We start from the raw sequence: 25,859 nt of genomic DNA on the forward strand, positions 1-25,859 counted from the left end.
TTTTCTTTGAGTATGTAGTAAGGGTACTAGTAGCTGATTCATTGCTCATTCTATTAATTCTGTGGGAAACTACAATGTTCTCTATAATGGAGACACCATTTATATCTCTACCAATAGCCTGCTAGGATTACTCTTTCTGTGTAGCTCATTAACTCTTTATATTTTTTTGAGATTATAATAGAATTATGTAATTTCTTCTTTACATTTCCCCCTTTCCATGCACTCCCACCTGCTGCTGAGAACAGGAGAAATAGTTTTCTCCAGAGAAGGGCACACCAATGTTATCCAACAACAAATGTCCAGGCATGAAAATATATATGTACAACTAAAATTATATGAGCGGAGAAGGTTGTATTTTTATTGAGTAATATGCACATGTGCACATGCACATGCACACACACAGAGAGATGTAATAACTATTTTTTATCTCTTATTTTTGTTGACAGCCACCACCCTAATTGTTTGGTTAAGCTTAACACTGCCATAATACCCATAAGTTATGCGATGGGGAGCCATCGTTCATAATGGTCTTGAGTTGCATTTTCCCGATGATTAATAATGTTGACCAGCTAATCATAAACGCACTTACCAGTTTTGTATCTATTTTGTAAAAAAAGAAAAAGTTTACAGGAACTACTTAAAAAACAAATTTTCCCTGACAAACTATATAGCTTTTAAAAATAAATTCTGGATATTAACCCTTTATTGTATGGCTTGTAAATATTTCTCCCAATTCGTAGGTTGTCTCCTCATGTTGTTTCCTTATCTGAAGCAGCTTTTTAATTTCATGCAGTTTTTTTTTATTGTGCTTTTATAGAATAAAGCTTTTGGCAAGGTCTCAAAAATATTCTCAAAATAAAATCTACAAAAACAAGAGTAAAGTAATTAAAAAATTTTCCTTTTAGCTAGATTGTTGATTGTGTATAGAAATGCTACTACTTTTGTAGGCTATTTTATGTCCTACACATTTACCTGGTTAATTTACTACTAGTAGTGATAGGTATATGTGTGTGTGTGTGTGTGTGTGTGTGTGTGTGAGTGTGTGTGTGTGTATTGTGTGTGTGTACATGTATGTATGAGTGCATGTGTATGTGTGTGCATGTACATGTGCATGCGTGTGTGTGTTTGGAGATTTCTATGCATTGGTTCCTGCCATCTATACACACTGATAATTTCAATATTTCCTTCCCAGTTTGGAAACTCTTGTTTCCTTTTCTTGCCTGATTAGAAGTTATTTGCAGACTTTTAGTAGAATTCTTCCTCAGGTTGAGGAACTTTTCTTGATGCTACTGAACTTTTTTGTCAGTTGCTCTAAGTTAACTAAGGTAGTAATGTGGGTTTTAAATAATTATGCTAATAGCATGTATGTGTATTGACTAATTTGCTTATGCTTACCAGCCACACATGCCCAGAAGTCAGTTCCACCTGGTAGTGTGTGTGTGTGTTTAATAAAAATCACTTTATTGCAAAAAGCTTTTGTGAAAAAAATCACACAGGCAGATATCATAGGCTTTTAATTGAGTACTTGCCCAGATCCAAAGCTTTTCTACAGTTAGAACAGCCATCCTGAAGTCATGGAACTTTGCTCCATTTTTATACACTTATACATCACAAAACATGAAACCACTTCTTTGCCGAGTTGGAAAGACAGCTAGCTTTTTATTCTTTCCACAAGTCAGGAGTCTTCCATCTGCACCCTGTCCTTCCTCATCGCCCTTTCTTGTTCTCTTTGCAACATGCAATGTTACACCTGGCCACACAGTCAATAACATATGTACATGAATAAATTGTAGACTATGGTCTGCTTATGAGGGAGAACATGTGGCACGTGGGGCCGGGGCTGGAAAGCCATAAGACTTGGGGAGCCAGTCTTGAGCAAGAGTGAGGCTGAGATGTGTCCAAACCTTGGAAATCTCAACCTGAGACCGGCAGGAGTAGGACAGCTTCCTCCTTGCTCTTGTCTTTGTGAATGAAGGCCTTCAGACCCCCACTGATGCTTGAGATGGTGATATAGCTGGGTGGCCAGACCTGGAATTCCTCCTCATGCAAATTAAGCATTCCTCTGCATCTCTGCCCCAGCCAATGAACACTCACCCTGAAAACACCCTTCCCATTCCCCAAGATTTATATAGCTCTTGTTCCTCACACCCCCTAATGAAGAGAGCTATTCCACTGGAAACGATCTCCAGAGAAGACTGTTTTTCCCGTACTCATGCCAACTGAGATCTTGTCTAACCTGCCCACCTGGCTAAAACTTCATGGCTCCCAGTCCATCCTGGTCAGTGCACAACAGTGCCTGGATATCCTGACAGGAAAGCAGACCCAGGTTGGCAGTGGGACTTTTTTTCCCTTTACGCTTGAGTGATATCACTAAATATGACATGTTCTAAGCCCATCCATTTCCTGCAAATACTGTGAGCTGAGTAGTATTACCCTTTATGTGCATATGAGTTCTCATTATTCATTCTTCTATTGGTAGACAAGTACTTTGGTTCCTCCTCCCCCCACCCCAAACCCGCCCCGAGCAGCAAACATGCGGCTGGTAGGGTATGGAGTGCTCTGGGTGTACGGCCAAAAATAGCTGGGTCAGATGGCAGTTCTAGTTTTACATTTTTGAGGAACCTTCAAACTGTTTTCCATAATGGCTATATTAATTTGCACCCCCACAGTGACTCTGCATTGCAGAGTTCTGTTGCTAACATTAATTAAGGATCTTTGCATCATTGTTTATTAGATTTACTGGCTTGCCATTTTCTTTGCTTGTGGTATCTCTGGATCAGATGTCAAGGTGAGAGTGGCCACATAAAATGTGTTGAGAGGCATTCCCTTTTGCTCTATTTTTGGAAGGTTTAATACATTCCCTTTGGATGCTTGATAGAATTTAGAGATAAATCCTTTGTGACCTTATTTTTCCTTTATTAGATGACCTTAGCTACTTCTTCAATGTCTTTGTTTCTATTCCACCTAAAATTTTAATTTTTTTTCTCTTGATTCAATCTTGGTAGGCTATTTAAAAAAAAAAAAAAAAAAAAAAAAGCAAAACATCTACCCTCAGTTATTCATGGTTTGGCCCGTCCTTGTTCACAGCAGTCCCTTGTGCTCTTTCCTATTTCCAAAGTGTCTTTGTGTGTTTCCACTTGAGGTTTTAGGTGTGGGAGCCTTTGGCCTTTACATTCTGTCCTTACTATGTATACGTTTGTTGTATGCTTTAAGAGAAATGCTCTTGCTTTCTCTGACTTCTTAATGCTTTTTCTGTTCTTGATTTACTTCTGTTCTTATATTTATTAACTCCCTCATTCTGCTAACATTTGCTTTGGCTTGCCCAAGTTCTCCTAGCACCTTGAGGTTCAGTATTAGACTATGTACTTGGAAGCTTTCCCTGTTAATGGGGGCATTAACCACCATGCACTTGGTCTCTGGGAATAATTGTTGCTGCGTCATACAGATCTGGCTATTGAGTTCCCAGTGTTATTTATCTAAAGATAATTTTAATTTTCCACTTCTTTGTTCTCCATTTGTTGTTGAGGAACATGTTGAATTTTACATATTTAACTTCTTTCTGATATTTTTCTCATGACTGACTTGTACTTTCATACTAGTGTAGCTGGGAATAATTCTCAACATGAGTCAATTTTGAATTTGCTTATGAATGTTTTGTGTCCTAACATACGGTCTCTCCTGAGGGACATTCTATACATGCTTGAAAAGAGTATGTATTCTGTTAGTGAGGAGTAGAGTGTTCCATACATGTTCTTAGGGTCATTTTGTCTGTATAAAGACATTTCTAGCCCAATGTTTCCTTCCTTACTCTTATCTTGTTAAACTACCCACTGTACAAAATGAGATATTAAAGTCCCTTTATTGAATTTTTTCTTCCTTCATGCTGATTAATATTTGAATATGTAGGTACTCAGATACTGTTTGCATCTATATTTACAACTATTACATCTTCTGGATGATGAATATTCAGGCCTTCTTTCTCTTTTGTAAAATCTTGAAGTACATTTCATCCAATACACGTCATTCTTGGCTCTCTCTTGATTACTGTCTGCAAGAGTCCTTTTTCTCTCTCTTTCAGTTCTACCCAATGTGTTGTTCTTAAAAGCGTGTCTCCTGTCAGCAACATTTAGTTGGGCCTGGTTCTTTTGGAGGGGGGAGGGTGGTGTTTGTGAGCCTAGCCTTTTGTTTTTTTCCTAACAGCTGAGCCATCTCTGCAGCCCAGGGCCTTGCTTCTTATTATTAGTTCTGTGTCTTTGAATTGGAGCCTTTCATTCATTCATTTACATTGAGGTTTGACAATAGGCAAAGTCTCCCTCTTTGTCAATTGCTTTCCAGTTGTTTGTTGGATCTTCACTCCTTTCTTGTCTACCCTCCTGACTTGGCAATTTCTGTGGTGCTGAACTTGGATTCTTTTTACTTTCTCATTGACCTACGCATTGCAGATTTATGTCTTATGGTCATCATGGAGTGTGTACTAATAATGTAGTTATTATAGTTATCATAGAGAATTTTAAGTTTATTGTAAAGCAATTTCACTTGCATTCAGACACACACTTCGGCTATTTATCACCCCACCTAAAATGTCTACTTTTGTGGCCTCAAGTTCTCTATTTTCTAGTGCTATGCACTCCTTCACTCTGTATCTGGCTACAGTTGTTGTTGCCTAGAGACACTAAAGGTTTACATGGTACCATTGTAGTCAGGGGCTATGCTGAACTTGAGTTTGACTGTGCGCTTACTGCAACTCATGAGTCTCACACCTCAATGTGGTTATGTTTTTTTCACGATAATAATTATTACTTTTTCATTCTGGAGCTGAGGCTGACCTTTCCAGGCAGGTGATGCTATGGCTATTCAGAGCAGTCATACCTAGGCTTGCTTTTCCTTCATGTTTATACAACTCAAGTCCATCAGTCAGGAGAGGAAGCTTGGGATAGTCTCCGTTCTTTACTCATCATGGACATACCTGAAGCTTTCTATATTCCCATTTAGGTTGACGTTTTCAACCTCCCACCCCCACCCCATGGACATCTCTTTGTCTAGTTCTTATTTTTAAAGTTTTGGCTAGCCTACTTTGTTCCATCTGTTATTCACTGCCTTGGGCATGTTGTTAAACAATTGCTGTTGATTAGTTCCAACAAATTCCCACAAGCAAAGGGCAATCTGTATTGGTTGAGCTCTGAGTCAGGTTAAAGAAAAGAAGAATTTTTCCAAGACCCATCTGACGTGTGCAGTCTGATGTCTGCCTCTTCTTATGTCTGATACTGGTTTTACACTGCAATTGTTCACAGATGATTGGTTGTCAAAGGTTTCTGTGAAGGCAGAAAGTGCTAGTACAAATGGGGCAAGGGAAACTCTTACCAAACTCACTCTTCTTTCCCCCAGTTAAGCCACTTCTACTTGAATAAACGCTTCGTGCATTGATGGAAATCTTTCATCGGTTTTTCAGAAGTCTGCCAAAGCGGATTCTGTTTTCCTAAGTCCTCCCTGTTGCTACAAAGAGAGATATTTTAGGACACAGTCACTTTATTCTTAGTAGAAACTTGAGGGACTTTGAAAAAGAGGTGAACTGCGGTCTTCCACCCAAGGCTTTGCAGAGCTGTGGCCATCTTGGCAATCAGCCTCTCACAGTCCAGGTGATAAGGCTGTTGCTTAGTGGGGACTTGGAGAATTTGCTGTTGTGAGCACACAGGCATCATAATTTCAGTGCCTCGAAGTTTCTCTTAAATATACAGAGAGCACAGTTCATGTTTTAAGAACAAACCAAAACAGTTGAGCACCATGACATTTTTTGAAATAGCACATTATCAACGTCACAATATACAATAGACCTGACCAAGGACGTCTTCTTGGAGCCCCTAAAGTCATCAAAAACATATGACACACCAAAAGATTGTAATATTTATAGAATTTGTTGATTGAAATGTTACAGGTGAAAACCTATTTGATTATAAATAATTGATTCTTTTGATTTATGTATTTTGCTAACAGTAGAGTTGGCATGTGGATTGTTGTGTGGTTTTCCTCTCCAAATGGCATCTAACATTATCTAACGTTACTCTACAGATACAACTCAAAAGTCTTGTAATCCCAGAGAGGTTGGCTGGTAGATTTATATTCATGAATTGGAAATCACACACACACACACACACACACACACACACACACACACACACCCTCTGTTAGTCATTCACCAGTTTAGGAACATGGCAAGTAATTTCACTAAACATATGAATCTTTACATTAGTCATCCTTGTGGGGAAAAAACAAAACCACCAAAGCTACTAAAAGGACTGGGTAGAATTTTGATGAAAACCAAGATATATGCAGCTTCGAGTTGTCTACCCTCAGATATTTACACCCAGTGATCAAGACTGATATCACCAATTATAGACATCATGGTGGCATCAGAAGCTCTTCTAAAGGATGCACTGAGAAGGACACATCTTTTACTGCCCAGCATGCACAATATCAGACAAATCATAAGAATACAGCAGAAAAACTTAAACTAAGTCTACAAAATAAGCTCTCAGTGTGCATCAGATGTGTCAAAGCCAAGAGACAAAGATGAAAGAATCATCATGTAGTGGAGAAAACTAAGGAGAAATAGATCTAAATGAAATGGGGGATCCTTGGCAGGATACTGAGTCAGGACAACGGAGGGAAGAAGAAAAAGGATGATGACTTTAAATAAGGGCACAGTTTATCAAGTAGTGTTGCATCTATGCCTGTTTAAGTGCTTTGATCATGATGCTAAGGATACCCAAGGTCGTGCAAGTCTTGACATGAACACCGATGAAGAGCTGTCAGCAAATCTTTGTAAAACTACTTCTGTGAGTCTGAAAACAGCTCCAACCCCAAACCAAAAGCAAAAACCAAGCCGTAAGTGGCCCTGCTCATTTTCACCATCTCAATGGGCTTTATTCCTTTAGAATTTTTTGCTATTATAACTTAAAAATTGATAGTTTGGGGTTTGGTTTAATGAGACTATGACCAATGTAGACTAAGGGTCGGAGCACACTGAGAAACTGAGGAGAATGTGGAGGCAGCATTGTATTCTCAAAGTCTCAGGATACTTTTTCAAAGTCTAGGTTACTCCCTGCTTTGTGTTTGAAATGCATTACACAACAGTGTTGCTGTCGAACTAACATGGTTTACAACGGATGTGGGATTTTACTTAAGACATTTTTCTTCTCGATGTTGTGTGGAATAGAAGCCCTGACTGTTTAATCCTACACATTTGATGCTGAAGCTTGAATTCTTTCTCGGGGACTTCCTATAGTGATCTATTTCCTATAGATCACTCTAAGAGCTTAAACACCAGGAATTTGATTTTGTTGATTTCCCATATTTAATAGATTTCCAGATACAAATGCAATGTAGAGACCTGGAATAATAGAATGCTCCATGTACTCTTTCATGAGACATGGACATGGGCAGTTATTGGTATGGCTTGGCTATGATCTGAGCCTGTGTTCTCAAAAGCTAATGTGTTAGAAGCTTGGTTTATGTGATGATCCTGAGATGAAAGGACGTTGCAGTGGAGGGCATGGCGGGTATCAACTACCTTATAATCAGTTACTCTGGCTCCTGTGGGATTAGATTAGTGCCCTCAGAGTAAGTGCTTATAAAAGGAAGTCAGCCTGCATATTTGACCTCTTCACCTGGTTAGTTTTCTTTTTGCCTCTCCACCATGATGCCACACAGTCACATACTTGGAACCAAACAAGTCACTTTGTAACTTTTGTAGCCTCTGGCGTTTATATTGTAGCAACGCAGAATGAACTAGAACACTTACAAAGCCCTATTCATCTAATCCATGGGTATATATGAATCAAATCCATGCTTCTTGATCTTTAATGTGTAAAAGAATCTACTGTGTTTTGCTAAATATAAAGATGGCAAGCCCAAGAGTCACTTCTAACAGTCTCCCAGGTGATGCCTCTAATTGTTGATCCTCATTAGTCCTGAGATGCCGTCTTGAAAGGAATTTTATTTTAAATGAGGGAAACATTAAGTACCCCAGTATGGCTTGATCATAAACATATGAGGAAATGTTGGCAATGAAGCAGACTCTGGGGCCCCTGAAAGGCTGCCTGTGATGTCAAGTCATTTAACTTTGCCTTAAAGGCAATGTGAAAACCAAGGAGCCTGGATTCCACTCCTCCTTAGGCTAAGCCAGTTTAGGACAGATGCTTGAACCTCTAGGAATGCAGATCTCCGGAGGAGGAACTGTGGTTGCCACTGGCAGCAGGGGGCGCTCCACCACAGCATTTCCAGGCCTGCTGCATCTGATTTGAGTCAATTGAGAGGCTGGTAACCTATGAATGAAATAAAAAAAAAAAAAAAAAGCAAAAACTGAGACAGCACAGGATGATGTGGAGCCAGCCCACTGTCTTCTGGTGTCCCTCATGATGAAGACTTTGGGTAAGTTGTGTATTTACAACTCTCAGATACCTGAAAGCTGTGCTGGGCTTGAGTTGAAATGAATTCCGAAGTCTCTGTTAAGAGCACTTTGCAGTGATTATACTCCTTAAAATAACCCAGGGCTGTGCCAGAGGCGATTGGCTTTGGCACTCCCTTGCTTTGAAAGTTCTGCGTTTCCAAAAATGTTTCACTGCTGCAAAATGTTTTACTAAAGAAGGCCTGTGGTGGTCTAATTATCAGTGGGGAAACTGAGACCCAGGGAAGAAATCGATTACACCTTAAATCTGTGTTGGGATTCCAATCAGAAGTTCAGCTTCCTGATCTCTGAAGCCTGGCTGACCTCCTGGGTGGGCCGCTCAACTGTTTGACACCCTGCGGCCTCTTAGAATGGAGCTACTGGCCACAGAGCAACCCAGCTAAGTCAGAGAGAGAAAGTCGTTGGCTTTGGAAGGCTGGTCCAGAGTCCCCACCTAGTCTTCTGCTGTCCTGCCAAGTGAAACCATGTTAGCTGTCTAATTTAAGTCAACGGCTAACTGCTTGCCTGTGAACCAATTCTTTTGATTTTCTTCATTTTGTAAACTAAAAACTAGGACATATTGATGGGAGAAGAATTTCAAAACTATAGGAGCATTTAAGTAAAAAAGTGAAAAATCACTTCTGTGTCAATTAATTCTCATTCAAATCCTGTGTCCCACCGTTAAATACCTAAATTTATATTCTATAGTATATCTGATATATCTATATATATCAGATATAGATATATCAGATATATATGTGATATATATATATATATATATATATATATATATCTTTGTTTTAAACTTTTAGAGGACAAAAATTAAGTATATACAATTTAATCAACCTGTTCATGATGTTAGGAATGTTTTTATATACACACCACACACACATGCTCACATAGATAGGGAGAGAGGGTGAGCTTGCTGAACTTTAAGGAATAAGATTATGCAGTTCACATTATGGCTCCTAATTTATATCATAACACATCAGGATGAGGTTTTGATTTTTTTTTTTAAATCTTGATTAAAAGCTTGAGATTTTTAGCTGGGCACAGAGGCTCACATCTGCAGCCATAGCACTCAGAGGACCGAGGCAGGACTATGTTTAAAAAAAATGTGCCTGAAAAACCAGGGACTCGTAAATCCAATATTTGGAGGACACAGTATGTGCTGGGGCCCTCCCTAGCCCTCTCTGCACACTTAGCATCATGTCTGCTGAGTTTATGCAGACAAAAAGCAGAGAAATTGGTGTTTTCCTTCTAAATGGTCTTGGTAGAGCAATCAAAGCGCTCAAATTGTGAGTGCTTGATTTTTGCCTTGTGAAGACTGAACATTTTAATCTCTTATTCCCTTGTCTCTGGATTATTTTATGGGACTTGTTTTTAATCATAATCATACTCAGGTGAAACAAGAAACACAGCATCTCCATAGAGTGTGCTGGTGTGTGGTCCATAGTTCTTCCAAACACTCAAAACAAGCCAATTGATCATATTGACAAGTTGGAGCTAGGTAATGGAGCTTTCCTTTTCAGATTTTTCTCCAGACTCCACCCAAAGCACCCACCAAACTGTTCCTTTCTTACAACATGGGTCTCTGCCTTAATACTGAAGAATCCCATGAAGCTGGAGACTAATACAGCTGACTAGGCCTGGGCCCACTGTGCAGAGTGAGGCTGGCCAAGGACGTCTCTGATTTGTCCCCATGGGCTTGTAACACCAGCTAACAATGGGTTACATTTAACCCATTGTTAAATGTAACCCATTAAAAAATTAAAAAATGTAACCAAGTGTACATTTTTTCCTGGAGGCATCTGTCCTAGTTCCCTCCCCTAACCCCTCTCTTAGAATAAAAGAGGTAGGAAAAATACAGGGAAAATGGCTGTACTGATTTTTTTTCCCCTGAAAAGCAACTTGTAAATTTTACATTCTTCTTGAGAGTTCTTCTATGTTCATCTTTAAAAACATGATACACCCATCTCCCCTAATCCATCTGTTGATGTGGGTAACTGAAGTCACCCTGCTGTCAGTCCTCACATGGTACAACAGGTTTGAGAAGCCGCCTATGACTGCTTTCAATTTCAGCTGAAGTTCCTTACAGAACTAGCTAGCCCAGGAGGTCATTTGTCTCTAGTCCAGAGGCAGTGGTTTGATTATTCTTGGCTCAAACTGAACTTGGGAGGGAACTGAAGCATCAGGTAGAGGGGGGAAAGCCCTCTATACCCACACAACATGCAAAAGAACAAATACACGTATGTTGGTGTGGACAGTTCTCATGGAGACAAAACTGAGTGACTGGAAGTTCAAGGACAGGTAACAGTGACCTAAAGTGACAGGACTGTACAGAAAGGTTGTCATATGGAAGGATTGTTGTTTTCAAAAGAGATGGTGGGGAAGAATGTTCCAGGCCCAATCTTGGTACTTATTTGGCAGAGTGCAAGTATACATTCTGTGTACATTCTGCTGTGTGTGTGTGTGTGTGTGTATGTATGTGTGTGTGTATATATGTATGTGTGTGTATATATATATATATATATATATATATATATATATGGATTGAGCCATAAACCATGGGAAGAAAACTATAGTCATCCATGTGGTAAGTCAAAATTCACCAAACAAATGCATACGATTTGGGGAAAGAATGAAAAAATAATTAACATTTAAAAATAATGGCACACTAAGAGGCATCTTTTAACTCCAGTAGTAAGCTGAACACCTAACACAGGAGGAGCCCGCACTGTAGACACCCACTCTCGATGTGCACACTCAAGGTAGTGTGGACATGTCCCAGAGGAGTTTTTTTTTGTAATTAGAAATGCTGCCGCACAAGCACCAGACAGTAGCCAAGAAAAGTGTGACGTCTTCTTGAGTAAAGGTGGGGTCTTACCCAAAGCTGTGTGTGACAAGCAATAGGAAGAACACATACAACCTACAGGTGAAGGGCAGTGGTCACTCCTACCCATACAATAAACATATCAATCAAATATCTGTAACTCCCAAGACCCATAGAAGATCCTACATCCAAGATCTTTCCCAGGAAGATTTTCTTTCCCCACTTTCCCTTTCTATCCACAGTGGTTCATTGTGCTAAAATGTTCCCCACAGATAGCTAGTATCTTCCCTTGCTTGGAAGAATGTTGTGTGTTACTGAATGGCATGGCAGGGAGCCACTTCATCAGATAGGTGACTACTTTTAGTTCCTCCTCCCCCTCCTCTCTCTTCAAAACCCTGGCTTGTCTGTTTGACACAACTGGCAACTGTTTGGTGTTATGGAGACATTGCTTTGTTGTGGAGACTGCCCTGTCAGGTCTGGGCACTGTGGGTGAGGGGAAATCAGAGAGCTGGAAAGACTGCAGGAGTGCCCAAAGATGTGCCTTGTCTTGACACAGGGGAGGCCCCACCTCACCGGTTGATGAAAGATAGCAAGTCAGTGTTATCACAGGAGAGGGGGACTGTTGTTTGTCACTGTTGTTCGTTGTTGGTGTTTGGTTTGAGATAGTTTCACTATGTAGCTAGGGTGTCCTGGAACTATGTTTATAGCCCAGATAGACTTCAGATTTGCCACCCTTCTGTCTCAACCTCTCAGGAGCTGGGATCACAGAAGTGTATCCGCACATGCTCAGTTTCCTGGGAAGGCTTTTGATTTTTGTGGTTGGTGGTGGTGCAATGGCAGGGCTGTGAAAACATGAGTTGTTTCTATTTCCTACATAAATGCTGCACACAACTACAAGTCAAGTGCCGATGGAAGTAAAGGCTGGAGCAGAGAGGGGGAGCCCTGCCTCCAGCCGACATGGGGGTACTCCATAAGCACACCTACTTCATTCTTGGAAGGAGAAAGAGTCCAATGCCCCCAAGGGTCATGCTCTTTTTCCCAAGCAAGCTCCCTCTGGGATAGAACTATAGGTGTGGGATTTTCATCTTGAAGCATATGCTGTGAGACCAAACGTGAAACAGACCAGGGGATAAAAGGCAGCAGCCATGGTGGAATCTGTGAACTTCCTGATACTGAAAGATCATAAATACATTCTTCATTCTGGGTCCTGCTCCTTTCAAACGTTTGTTTCCCAAACACTGAGTCAGGCAGATAACATATAAATAAATAAATAAATAAATAAATAAATAAATAAGTAAAATTAAGGCTGCTGTGTTCCTCTTTGGTTCTGATAGGGCACCAAGAGATTGCTTTATTCTATACTTACCTGATGGTGGAGGGAGAGATAAAGGACCTCCCTGATCCTTGGTAAATTCCTGCAGAGATGCCCTCACCATAGGAATTAGGGAGCCTGTCTGAGCTAAGGTAACTGTCAGAAGGGGGACCAGAGATCCCCGTGATGTTCAGCCGTTTCCAGAAGCTATTGATCTTGCTCTGTGCTTTACCTCATCATCCCCTCTTACCCTGAGACTTCTAAAAACAAAGACTAACTAGCCATGGGAGTCTACACTGTCTTCCAGAGAATCATCAGTTTCTAGTCTTCCCTACTGTCCTCTCCCTTTCCTCACACACCCTCCGCCAGCCCCCAGCTCGCACAATTCCTTCTACGATGGTTTCCGCCCCACGATGAGTTAGTGTTCATTCCCTAACTCAGCATATGCCACATCCCCATCTCCCAGCCTTCCATAGAGACGCTACATGACTGCCTTTTCCTAGTCTTTCTCCTCCTAATCACTCTGAATTTCTCAAGGGTCTCACAAGGCTTGATAGTGGCGACAGAATTGGAGAATTCTCCGTGTTGTTCCAACCTGGATGGACTTGAAGAGTTTGAATTCCTCCTTTGGTACTTGGCAACCTAAGCAAAGACTCACCTAGGTATTGCAGGGATGGTGTCCCCTGCGCCAGGCAGCCTGCATGGGAGTGGGAGGGATAAACACACACTTGGGAAGCCAAGTCTGCTCTTCAGCAGGAAGTAAAGCACCTAGGACCACTTTCCATGTCTCCAGATGTTGTCAGGGGACATCTGACACTATATGGGGCTGAAAGGTCACCAACAGCTGATTCTGTGGGTTCTTTGTAACCTAGGCAGAGAGATGCCTCTACGGAGGTTCCCCACTTCCTCTCAACTCCCGAGGGCTAGATTGCTCAGGTCCAGGAGCTTCTGCACACAGCCATCCAAAAATATATCTGATTTCTAGGGCCATCCTTTTGGAATAAGACTTAAGTTTTCAGCACCTTTGCAAACACATCTCTTTTTCCCTTCCACTGGGGTTGTGTGTTTCCCATCCCGCAGGTAGGCACCTCAGATGAGGCTAGGGCAGTTCAAGCCCCAAAGAGTGAGCTATGCCTGGGGTCACCAGGTGTCCCTTTCAATGGTACCTACTGCAGATTGGGTTGGGGAGGTCAGCCTCTACATCTCCAATAGGCAGGGGCAGAAGAACTCGAATTTAGGAGGTGGGGTCTAGGGCTCTCATCTTGGGGTAGGGTAAACTGATGATCCAAGAGCCTCCTTCCCAGGGATCTTCCCAGGGCCCCTTTAGCTTCAGCCACACACTGGACTTGCTTTAGCTCCTCAGAGAGCGAAATGTGAACCTGAGCCAGAGGAGGGAGCCAGGATACACCTAATAAGCCAAAAGCCCCCAGGAGGTCAGTTTCAGGACTAGAGCCTGGCTCACCGGGATCCCCACCAGGGGGCAGAGGGGAACCCCGAGGCCAGCGGTAGGAGGCAGGACCAGTGGCTAAGTACTGGCCACCTAGCACACTCTCCAATGCTCTAGCTGAAGGCAGCGGATGGAAGAGGGCCAAGGAAACCCTCCTTTTCTCTGAAAGTTTCAGGCCAATCCTCCTTGGTGATCTCCCGCACCGCAGCACCTCTTTCTCTGGGCACCAAAGGGTTGAAGGGCTGTACACCAGGCTCCCTCCACAGCCCAGTCTCCTCCCTGCGCCCCCTCCCCTCAGTGCTGGCCAGCGACTCATAGCATCCCAGGCGCTGTCCCCCGCCTGTGCGCTGCCCCCCTGCCGCCGACCCACCGTGGGGTACGGGAAGCTGCGCTCGTTCTTGCTGTTGGCGCGCTCCAGCCGCCGATCGGCTCTAAGTCTCCGACCCCCTTCCTCCCAACCCCCCGCGTGGACATTGGAGTGCGACCCCGAGACGCACTCCCGCAGCCTGAGGCCAGGGCCTGCTCCGGGTGGCCAGCGGCCGGCCCTCCTCTCGCCGGTCCTTCCCCGCTCCTCCTCCACCGCCCCCGCCGCCCCCGCCTCCCGGCCGCCCCCGCCGCCGCCGCCCCAGGCCGAACGCGGGCGCGGAGCGTGGGAGCCATGGCGCGCGAGCAGGAGAGGGACCCGGAGCGCAGGGAGGCGGCGGCGCGGGCGAGCGGCGAGGAGGAGGAGGAGGAGGCGGGGGAGGAGGGACTGAGCGATAGCTACAAGGGCGACGGCGTGGAGACTGGCAGCGGCCGGGAGGAGAAAGAGCAGGAGGCGGCGGCCGGGTGGGAACGCAGCGAGGACGCGCGGCTGCTGCGCGCAGGGCTGCCTCCCGCCGCCGTCCCCGCCGCGGCCGCCCGCGACCCGAGCGGACGCCGCCCGCCAGGGACGCCGCCTGGCCGTCCGAGGATGCGGCCGCCGGGCGACCAGGACCGCGCGCGCCGCCGCAGCCGCCGCCGGCGGAGGGACCTTCTGCTGAGCCAGCTCTGCTTTCTGGCCTCGGTGGCGCTGCTGCTCTGGTCGCTGTCGAGCCTGCGAGAGCAGAAGGGTGAGTGCTCGCCGCCTGCCCCGAGTGGGCGCTGCGGCTCCAGCGGTTCGGGCTCTCGGGGCTCGGCGCCCGGCGAGCTGCGCGCTGGTTCCGGCCACACTGAACAGGCACGGGGACACTCCGGTCTCTTGAAGGGCTAAGGAGGAAGGGGTTTGGGCTCTAGGACTGCAGCGGTGGAGTGACCCCTTGGGCACCAAGAAGACCTCTACCTTTTGCCTTCTGCCCCTTTCCCACAGCCTAGATGGTAGTGGCGGTGGTGACAGGGAGTCTCACCCTAAGCAGGAACCCTTTCGCCGCCAAGGCCAGTAATAAAGTTGTTGTGACAGCAATCAGTACCTGTGCAGGTAACCAACCACCTGTACTTGCTGAGGGATTGCAGGGCAGGCTGACCAGCTCATAGCCGGTTCTCCACGTGTTCTCCACACAGAACAGGTGGGGTGGGCAGTAGAGAATGCTCCTTGCCATCTTTGCGATCCAAGAACAGGTGCTGGGAACTTCGGATAGGAGAAAGTGATAGCTACCAAGCCAGGGGTTAGGAATGGGCTTGTTCTCTTAAAAGGGCTTATCAGCAGGAACACATGGATTCATTTCTCAGGGCCGGTTTGCTTTCTTCCACAGACTTGATGCTGGGGGCGGACCACTCCATGCTGTCCACTTTTTTCCTTGGTGCTTTGGCTGGTGGTGCATACACACTTGTACACACACACACACACACACACACACACACACACACACACACACACACACGATTCTTTGGTTTTATCTTTGCCCTTGGCTTTTCTGGAGCTAAAACAGACATTGAGGAGAAATGTGCTCAGAACAGTTGTCCATTGGAAACAATTTGGACTCTGGGGTGCAGCTGTGTAAAAAAAAGCAAAACATACACCGCAGAAAGGAAAGACTTGGGAGAATAACGGTTGTAAAATGATTTTGTATCCTAGCTTTTCAAGTATCAGGGTTTGTGGGGAAGCAGAGAAATAAATGTTTGTGGAGTAAAACGGTTAGAGATATGCTCTGTACTGTTAAGATAGACACAGATCTAATACGGGGTGCTTTGAAGCACACAATAAAAGCATTTTGATAGCGATGGTGACATTTTAAAAGGTGCCATCAATCAAGAAAGGGATTTCCCTCACATTGGCTGGTGTGGTGCCTCATGGTGAAACTCGGGGGTCATTCTGAACTTAGCAGATCTCTCTGCGGACTTCATCATATATGGCAATGGGAGAGAGGCAGCTCTGGTCTTCAGCAAAGCCTTTAGACTCCATGACTCTCTACCATTGCTTCTGAATCTCTGATCTTCTGGCCCTGGGTGCTGAGCTGAGGGAAGGGGCTGTGTGGTTTGACTGAAGTGAGACTTTTCCAAGTGCGGATTCAGACCTGCTAAGCAGTATCCACTGATTGTCACTAAGAGGGCGGGTGGAAGCCAACAGATAGCTCATGCTTCCACTGGCAAGAGTTATTCCAAGTCAATTACTCGGTGGCCGTTTCCCTACAGGTTGGAGCCCTGTGAGTGACAGGCTTCCCAGCACTTTTGAGGACCTAAAAGACATTCCCCCCCTCCCCCATATTGAATGTGACCCACAGGGTTAAGTGGATCAATTGCAGGGGGGTTTCAGTTCCTGTCTCCACCAGATGCTGACATATCTGGGCTTCTGGGCTGATATGGCGTCATGCATGGTGAACGTGGAACCAGATGACTACACTTTTCATTTTGAGGTAGTTTCCTTGAGGTTTCTATTCAGGTGCTACTGACTCAGATGTCATTCCATAACATGCCCCTATCTGGTTCCTTCTCTTTTTCTTCTCTTTCTCTTGCTCATTTCTTCTCTAGCCTGTCTGTTAGTGCCTACTTTATGAAAACCTCCATTCACAGCAAGAAGACTTAGTTGAGAAAACCCAATGGTGCTAATGACCTGCTACCCAGGCTCTGTTTACAGCCCGACCCCCAACTCTATGACTGGCTAGTCTTAATTCGGTCTCTAATCCCCTTTTCTTGCATTAGATGCTTGTGTTTTCAATAGGTGAGGCAGAGCCGTGTTGGAGCAGCAAGCCATAGTCTTCTTTCGAGATAATTTTAAACAGATTAATTACTTTATGGAGCTCTTCCAATGGTATTTTTGCCTAGGGAATTGCCATTTAGTTTTTATAAACATCAGAGTGGAGACTTTTACCCTGAAAATTTTGGGGCCATTCTATATAATATCCCTTTATCATGGGCAAAAGAAAAGGCTCAGAGTTCTGCCTCATTTTAAAAGCATTTGGACTCACAAAGGGTGACTGAGTGAAGTCACATAGGAGTTGAGGAATGGAGGTAAGAAATCAGCCTGAGGTGACCTGACTCTCTGTTCCCAGCTGTGTTTCTTGCTTCAGGGTGTAGTACTGTGGTGTTCATATGGTCATATGGGGGTACCTTCCTAATGACCAAAGGTAATTTTTATCTTTAAAAGCATGTGGTAATTGTTAAAGATAACTGGATAACCCCTCAGAGCCTTGTTTCCCATGATTCTCACACCACCTTGTTCTTTTTGCTTTCTTATAAAAAGGGCAGTTTGTTCTTTTTATAAGAAAGTCCAAATAGAGGTGTGTGGCTGTTACGTTACATAATGTCTAACATTTTTAATCATGGAATTCAGGATCTCTCTCTTGATTTCTAAGTAAATCCAGATTTGGTAATATGCTGAAAAGTTTGCTTCTGTTTTACAAAGCTCTGTATTTGGTTTGAAGTATAGAAAAGAATACTATAATGTTTTTTTTTTTTTCCTCCTTCTGTGTAGCTAGGACATGAGGATTGTTTAATTTAGGTCAGGAAGAGTTAGTGCTGGAATGAGGAGAATTCTTAATTCTAACTACAACAAAAGCAATAATAATAACAACTACAGTTTGGGCATCCCAAGTGCTAGGCTCTGTGCCAAGCATACTTTATGTGCATTTACCTCATCGGCAAACACTGTTTTCAGTGCTGTGAGCCTTCAGCAGGGGAGACACAAAACCCAGGTGCCCTATTTAGTGGTTGCTGATGGAGATCTCCTTTTTGATCTCTGTGTTCAAAGCCAATTTAAATAAGGTGTTAGATTTGCTAATGAAGGTTTTCATTTATTCTTCCAATGAGAACAGATTACTTTTGTATGTATTGACTCCATGGCCATCTTTCTCCAGAAGTAAGGGTAAAATAAAAACCCATATTTACACACACACACACACACACACACACACACACACACACTTTTGTACATATATCTAGGAAGTTCTAAGGGGTGTAACTAAGAAAAAACATATTTGGACACACAGAAATACACACATTTGTGTGTGCATGCATGTGTGTGTATGGACACATGGATATATATTTTATATGTCAGTTATTATTGCCATATAAACTTGATTTAAAACAGCTGTTACCTTTCCTGCTCATGGGTACTTAGGCTCAGGAATTTGGATGAGTGTGTTCAGGATGGCTTTTCTCTATCTACTCCATTAGGTCACAGGCCATGGCTGAGAAGATTGCAAGTCTGGGTGACTTGCCAGTCGGCTCTGGAATCATCCAAGATGACATCGCACCCATGTATAAGGGCTGATGTGGATGTTGACTCGGACTAACACATGGCCTTTCCAGGGGGCTCGGCTTGAACTCCTCAGAGCATGGCAGCCAGGTTCTAAGACAGCATCACTGCCAACAAGGCAGAAGTGCTTGCATTTTAGGCTCTGGCTTCAGAAGCCACAGAGCACTTATGCCACTGTGGTCTTCTGCTAGTTAAGGCAGAAACAATGCCACCCAGGTTGAAAAAGTGGGGACATAGAGTCTCCACTTTCTCAGTTTAATGGGAGAGATGATGATTGATGTATTTGGAGAAAATCTGGAGATCTGAAGGGATTGTAACTTAGGAGTGACTGAAGGCATGTTCCAAAGTGGCCAGTGGTTGAATAAAGGAAGTATATAATATGCATTTGCATGCAGATGTTTGTATGTACACCTATGTAAATATATACTGTAAATTCGTGTACTCGTATAATATCTTTGGAATGGCTTCCAGTCATGAAAGTTAATTGCAATTCATCTTATTTGGTATTGAGATGGAGGGTAACCTCTGATGAAGGAGCTACAGTAGGGTTTTGAACTGCAAACCTGAGAGTCCATCTTTGCTTCCATGAACTCCCACTCATCAGGGGGCTTGGGGTGCAGCCTTCAGATCCCCTAGCTCCATATCCCCTCCCTTGGTCTTCTCTTTTCTGATTTTACTTGGACTTTTCTTGCTTGACAAGGCTGTGACCTTTCTGGTCCCAGATTTCTCACATGTGCAGGACCTCTGTACTGCTGTGTCCACCACAACTAACTAATCCTTCACCACCAGGCCAAGAGCTTCTGGACTATATTAGACTCCTCATGGTGTCCCTCTGCAAACACTGCTTTCTGTTGACTATATTTATCAAAGTCGGCAGCTATCTATTTGTTTGGTCAGTGTTTGAGTAACATTCCTGCTCATCAGATTCTGAGCTCCAGGAGATTGGAGACCCTGTGATCTATTCTGACATGTCACCCCTTTCACTCAGCCCATAGCAGGAGCTCAAAATATATTTGTTATAGAAAAATAAGCCTTTTTGGTTTCTGAACTTTAATGCCCATGATCAAGACAAAACCAGAACAAAAACCCCTACCATGTTTTAGGTCCCTGCTTGCTGACATGTGTGTACTTTCATAATTTCTAGTCCTGTAAATTAGACATGGTTGCCCATTTTTCTTTGGAGAGCACTGAACTGAAGAAAAGTGGCAGGCTGTGCCTGGTTTCAGTTGGATAGTGGTAGGATTTGAACCGGGGCATGCTTGTGTCAAAGCTGCATACGGCTATATTTTCCAGCATTGGCAGAGAGGATGTGAACACAAGACAGGGAATCACCCTGCCTTTTTCAGTCAGCCGAGGAGTAAGGAGTAACAGAAGGTTGGTTTCATAGAAGCAGTATTTTAGAAACACGTTGCTTTCAACCTTTTCTATTTTCTGCACAAACATATATAGAAGTGTTTCTTTCCTCCTGCCTTTTCTTAGCTGCTCATCAACCCAGATTTTTCTCAAAGATTTCCTCTCCTTGCAAGCCTTGAATCCTTGTGGGAAGATATTTTTTTTCCCCCTGGAGGGTTGGCAAAGCCAAAAGAATTGCAAAACTAACTATTTGCTGAGCATTCCAAGGCCTGGTGGAAGCTGGCTGATAGTGCAGGACTTTGGCAGCTCTTGCTTCTATAAGAAGTGTTCCTTGCACACAAGGAGCATCTCTGTGTATGTGTTTGGATGGAAGGATACTGCACAGATGATCCTAGTGGGTAAACTGAGGTCTAGGGGTTCCAAAAATATCTGTGAAGTCACATTGCAAGCGGGTTGTGATCTCAGGAGAGTAATTTGAGGCTTTCAGGCTGATGGCTGCCAGGTTCTGATTCTGTAGAGTTTATTTGACAGCCAGTCTTATCCATTGCTTGCAAATAGTTTCAAACAAGGGTCTGTCATGTAGGATCTGAGAATGAGAAGTACTGAGGATGCAAGGTTTGCTGTGAGCCAAGGGGTGATGAGCTTCCAGCATTTCAAGTGCTCTTCTCTCTATCCACTTCTGCTGTGGGATTGGCCATGCTCCTCACTGTTGCTAGTCTTGGGTATCACATTCCTTTGATGGCTTCCCTACCCCATCACCATCTTTGTTAGCTGTCTTTTTGTGAAGTTCCTCTCAGTGAATTCCTTGGGAGGAGTCCTTTCCAGGAGCCCAGGGGATCTTTGCACGGTATGCCCTCTTTAATCAGGCATTGTTAGTTGTTGGGCTGACAGTGGCGTCTGAGATGGATACTCAGTATCTATCTTTGGGCTTTGTGAGAGGAGGGACAGTGTAGTTACTTTTGAAGAATTGTTGGAGATATGAATGAGACATGCACTGTGTCCTGGGGCAGCATGTGGTGCTTTGGAGGTTCTGGAGCCTGGGAAACAAAGGGAAAGTAGAAGATAAGAGGGGGAGGGGTGGAGTTAAGCAAATTCCTAGAAAACTTCTCAAAAATAAGAGCAGGCAGGCAACTGACAGAGATACAACTAACTGCAGGTGGCCAATAGCCACAAATAACATTTTCCAACCTTAATTATCAAGTGGGAAATTGGAACTTAAAAATAATCAAGATGATGTCTTTTTTTTTTTTTTTAAATAATTAGATTGGCAAAAGTTAGATGGGTTCAAATGTAGTTAACTATAATATAGAAGCTGTGTGGCTAAGTTGTTTTTCCCCCTTTGAGCCATGTACATGCTCATGGGCCTAGAACAGCCACATATATTTTTGAGCCCTATGTAAAAACACAGTGGACTTGAACCCACATGTGGACCATGGAGCTGGTTGGCTGTGACCCTGTGAAGTTTGGAGTTCAGGATTAGAAGGGAGCTCTAGGGATCAGAAAAGACCAGTGCCAGTTGCCCATTTAAACCATGCAATCTAGCATCCATTTTCTTTGCTCAGCAGTAGCTATGTGTTCCAGGCAGGGTGAGCAAATAAAATCAGCTCGGCTGCGACCCAGTTTGGGGAATTTCCCATTCGTAGCTTTTGCAGTATTGACAATGTTCCTCTTCATTTCCCCCTCTACATTGCTGCTTTGTTCTGGCTTGGAAAAAAGCATTTTTACTCTGATGTCCTGGTCTGCCACCAGAATTTGAACCTACGGAGGACACGAAAGAACAAAGGGGCCACAGTGAGCAGACTGCCATTACGCACTGACACCGCGATGTCGATAATGTCATTTTCCAAATAGAATGTGAAGTGTTCATTTTTGGATAGTTTGACTTAGTGAGCTGGTGGGACATGAAGCTATCAGTTGAAGATCGGAATTATTAACACAGATGAGTAGAGCCGAAGGCGAAAATGATCTCTGTGGTGGGCTCCTGTTCCCCAGTCTTCTCTGCAGTGTCACCTGGGGAACTCTGAGCTTCACTTGTGTCTGAATCTTACCCAGAGATACTAATGGACGGCTACAGAGAATGGTGTGGGCATCAGGATTCCTGTTAAGTGTTGGTGCCAGTGTGTAACCAAGTCTGAGCCTCACTGGGCTAGGTTAATATGCAATGATCACTGTATGGTGACCAGGTAAAGGCTCCTTGTTGCTGAGCTGTAAAACATGCTGAACTCATGTTTTCAGTTCTGAGTGTAAGTCAACTCTCTTCTATTTAGTTTGCTAAACCTTTGCTACAATTTCAGCCTAAACTCTATTCTCTCAGCCTTATCTTATCCCCATGTGCATGCCGACATTAAGTTCTTCATCGGGGGCTCTCTCGGAGGTGATCTCCATTTAGCTTCATCTGGCCTTTTCTTGTCTGGTCGGGTCCTTTGATTATCTTGCTGTCCAGCTGTTATCTTGACGCCTTCCTTCAGCTCTGTGCTGTGCACATCTCTCTGCTCTGCCCTGGAAGCTGTCTTCCCAGAAGTCATGTGTATGTCTCTTTTGGTACACCCCTGCACTTGTTGTTTTGGATAGCACATACTCCAGGTGTCCCTGTAATAAGGCAGAGAAAGCCCAGGTTTGACACCTTGTATGTTTGAAGTTATAATCCTTCTATTAACCCCACCTGTCAGATAGATTGGGCTCATAATTTATTTTACACACCTGTAATCCAGAACTTGAGAGGGCAGAAGCAGGAGGGTTATGGTTTTGAGGCTAGCCTTAAATCTAAGATAAAAGGAAAAGAATTTAGAATGGACCTTATCTTCCCTGTGGATCTGAAGATGTCTCTTGGATATTTTTCTTTAATGATGCCTCTAAGAAGTCTGATGCTATCCTGTTTTTTTTTTTTTTTTTAATTGCTTTTAGACTCCATCTCCTTTTTTTCTAAGACATGCATGTGATTTGCTCTGCTCCTCAGGTGCTATTTGCTCTTCGTGTCAGTGATGTTATAAGACTATTGTGGGAATCTGTCTATTCAGTCTCTTAGTCTTCAAATCTGCAAGTGCATGTCACTCAGGCCTAGGGACTTTCTCTCTATGATGTCCCCATCCTTGTTCACTTGAGTTCCTGAGAGTACCTCCTAGTCTGTCTTTTCTCTCTACTTTCACCTTTTTTTTTAACTGATGGTTCTTTTTGTTGTTGTTCTATTTTGAGATAAGTTTTGTTATACAGGTCAGGCTGGCCTTGAACTCAAGATCCTTCTGCCTTGCCTTTCAAGGGCAAGTCTATAGTCACATGTAGTTGTCCTAGACTTTTGCTCTGATGTTTGTTTGTTTATTTATTTATCTATATTAACACATGTGGGTATTTTGACTACATGTATGTCTGTGTACTATAAGTGTTTCTAGTGCCTGAGGAGGCTAGGAGAGAATGTTGGCTCCTCTAGGACTGGAGTTACAGAAGGTTATGAGCTGTTATGTAGGAGCTAGGGATCAAACCCAGGTCCTCTGGCAGAGCAGCCAGTGTTTTTAATCTCTGAGCCATCTCTCCAGCCCTTCCACAAGTTTTCATAATCAATAATTTTCCTCTCACTTAAAAAATTATTTAATTATTCATTAGTGTGAGTGTATGTGTGTGTGTGTGTGTGTGGTGTGTTTGTGCGTGCACATGTGCCTGCATACCTGTATGTGTGTGTATGTGTGCATGTGCACATGTGTTTGCATGTATTTGCATGTGCATGTATGTGTGTGTATGTTTGTGTGTGTGATGTGTCAGAAGCATGTGTGTGGAGGTCACAGGGTAACCTGGTGGAATCAGTTTTCTGCTTCTGCCTTTAGTAGGGTCTGAGGACCTCACTCATGTCACCAGGCTTGCACAGGAAGGCATTTTACCCACTGGACCATCTTGTGGTCCAGGTTTCCTGCTCTGACACTGGCTTTTACTTCTGCAGGCAGTCACAGCTCTAATTGCCAAGAGCTGGTTTTCCTCTGAGTTCCTTTCATAGCTGCATCTTTCTTCATCCACATGCATCATCCCTTCTTCTTCTTCTAAACCCATGCATTAGTTCTGAAGTTTCCTTTTCCTCCTAAGGACTCCTTCTATAAGTAGCAGGGTAGTTCTTGTCCATCTATGTTGTTGCATTTTTCTAATCAGTGCCTTTAATTGATAGGAGAACTTGTGTGTTTGCATGTGCCTTGTGTTTAGGTGGGGCTGTTGCAAACGATTACAATAGCAGAGAAAGGTCTTGTTGGTGAGTGTCCCCAAGAACTCCCCTGACTGGGCCATATCACTGGCCTGCTTAATTTCCCATCTTTGTCATGGGTCCATCAGATTTTCTAGAGAAGGATCACGTCACTGTGTGCTGCCATCTGCAGGGAGACCTGTTCTGTCAGGGAGTCCAGTGAGAGCAGAGGCTTTCTTCAGAAAAAGCACTTTTCTTTGACTCAAGGATGTAGGTCCTCCCAACAATGACTGTGACACAGGTCAGTAATGTATTTAATGACAGAACCCAGACCATCCCAAATTATCTAAGTCACCTTCCTACCTTCATTCCCTCTTCTTCCTTTTCAACTTCAGCTGCTATACGTAAGGAAACTAAGGGTGGGGTGGAGTAAAGGAATAGACAATCTTTTTAATTGGAAATATTTTATTGAGTAAATTAAGGATTCACATATAGGTGGGAAACCAAATACAGAGACTTACTGTACATGTTTTCTAGTTAACATCACTGTAATATTTTGCAAAACCATGGCATAATATTATCAAAATGATGGTGGCATCATTCCAAGTTGCCTCTCTTATTCAGATTGACTCTCTTCCAGTCAGTGCATGTGTGCTTTCGTGTGTGTGGGTACATGTGTTGGGTTCTACATAACTTTATAACTCATGTGGGTTTATGTATCTACCGCCACAGTTAAGGTAATGGAGCAACGACCCTCTTAAGACAACACCATCTATACCTTTTAGTGCCAAAGGGCCAATGTCATTAAGCAGTTGGAAATAAACTATATTCAAATAAAGTCAACTTAAAAACCAAAATGTTAAGAATGAACATTGATGAAGGGTAATAACCACCAAGAATCCCATATTTTACACAAAATTTTGATTATACATTGGGGCAGAGAAAGGATCACCAAGGCCATTTACATTTGAGAGTGTAGATGTGGACAGCCTCCTATGTTTGTAGAATTACCACTCTAAAGTATGAAATCTCAAGTGAATACCAGGGGAGGGCTGTGCATGGCTTGCTGATGGCTTCCTTCATGGATAATTACTTTCTGCCATTTGCACAATATTTCTGAATGGAGGATGCCCAAAAATGGCTTCTTCTCATTCAGGCAATTTCGCCATGAAGCTTCCACACTGCTTGCCTCTGTATTTGCTTTCTAAAGTATTAGACAAGGAGGCACTCTTAGGGGCCATTGGGTCTGAACCTCTGATTTTGTTAGAAGTGACATGAAAGACAATTTTGAATTTCACCCTTTGCTTGGGGTAAAAAAAAAAAAAAAAAACCATCACCACCACCACAACAACAACAAAACACCTAAAACACAGCACAAAGTTAAGGGAGGAATATAATCAACAAAGACCAACTTTTGGTGAACTATCTCACATTTTGAAATGTTACTGAAGTGCTGGAATCTTCCTGGGAAAATGTGTGACATTTAGGAGAACCAACCCATGGGAGGGAACGCGGGGTTTCAGGATTAGCTGCTTTGTGTAGCAAGGGAAGAGCTGTGTGCCGAGGCTGGACACTGGCCCTCGGGGCACTCCTTGTTTTCTGAGAGTTGGAATCATAGTTTTACTTCTCTCTGTCTCTATGGAATCAGTAGGGTAAAAGGT

The 25,859-nt window shown here is 43.5% G+C and overlaps 1 protein-coding gene across 1 annotated transcript in view; it reads left to right on the plus strand.

Annotated features, from left to right (window-relative positions):
- The first annotated feature begins 14,963 nt into the window (after window positions 1–14,963).
- Slc24a3 (solute carrier family 24 member 3) overlaps window positions 14,964–25,859 on the plus strand; it is a 452,844-nt gene continuing 441,948 nt past the window's right edge. Inside the window, exon 1 of the mRNA XM_034495053.2 lies at window positions 14,964–15,126. Within this exon, the coding sequence (XP_034350944.1) occupies window positions 14,988–15,126 (139 nt within the window). The 5' untranslated portion in view covers window positions 14,964–14,987. The remainder of the gene's footprint in view (window positions 15,127–25,859) is intronic.

The sequence above is a fragment of the Arvicanthis niloticus genome, chromosome 2, assembly GCF_011762505.2.
Source record: "Arvicanthis niloticus isolate mArvNil1 chromosome 2, mArvNil1.pat.X, whole genome shotgun sequence".
NCBI lineage: Eukaryota > Metazoa > Chordata > Mammalia > Rodentia > Muridae > Arvicanthis > Arvicanthis niloticus.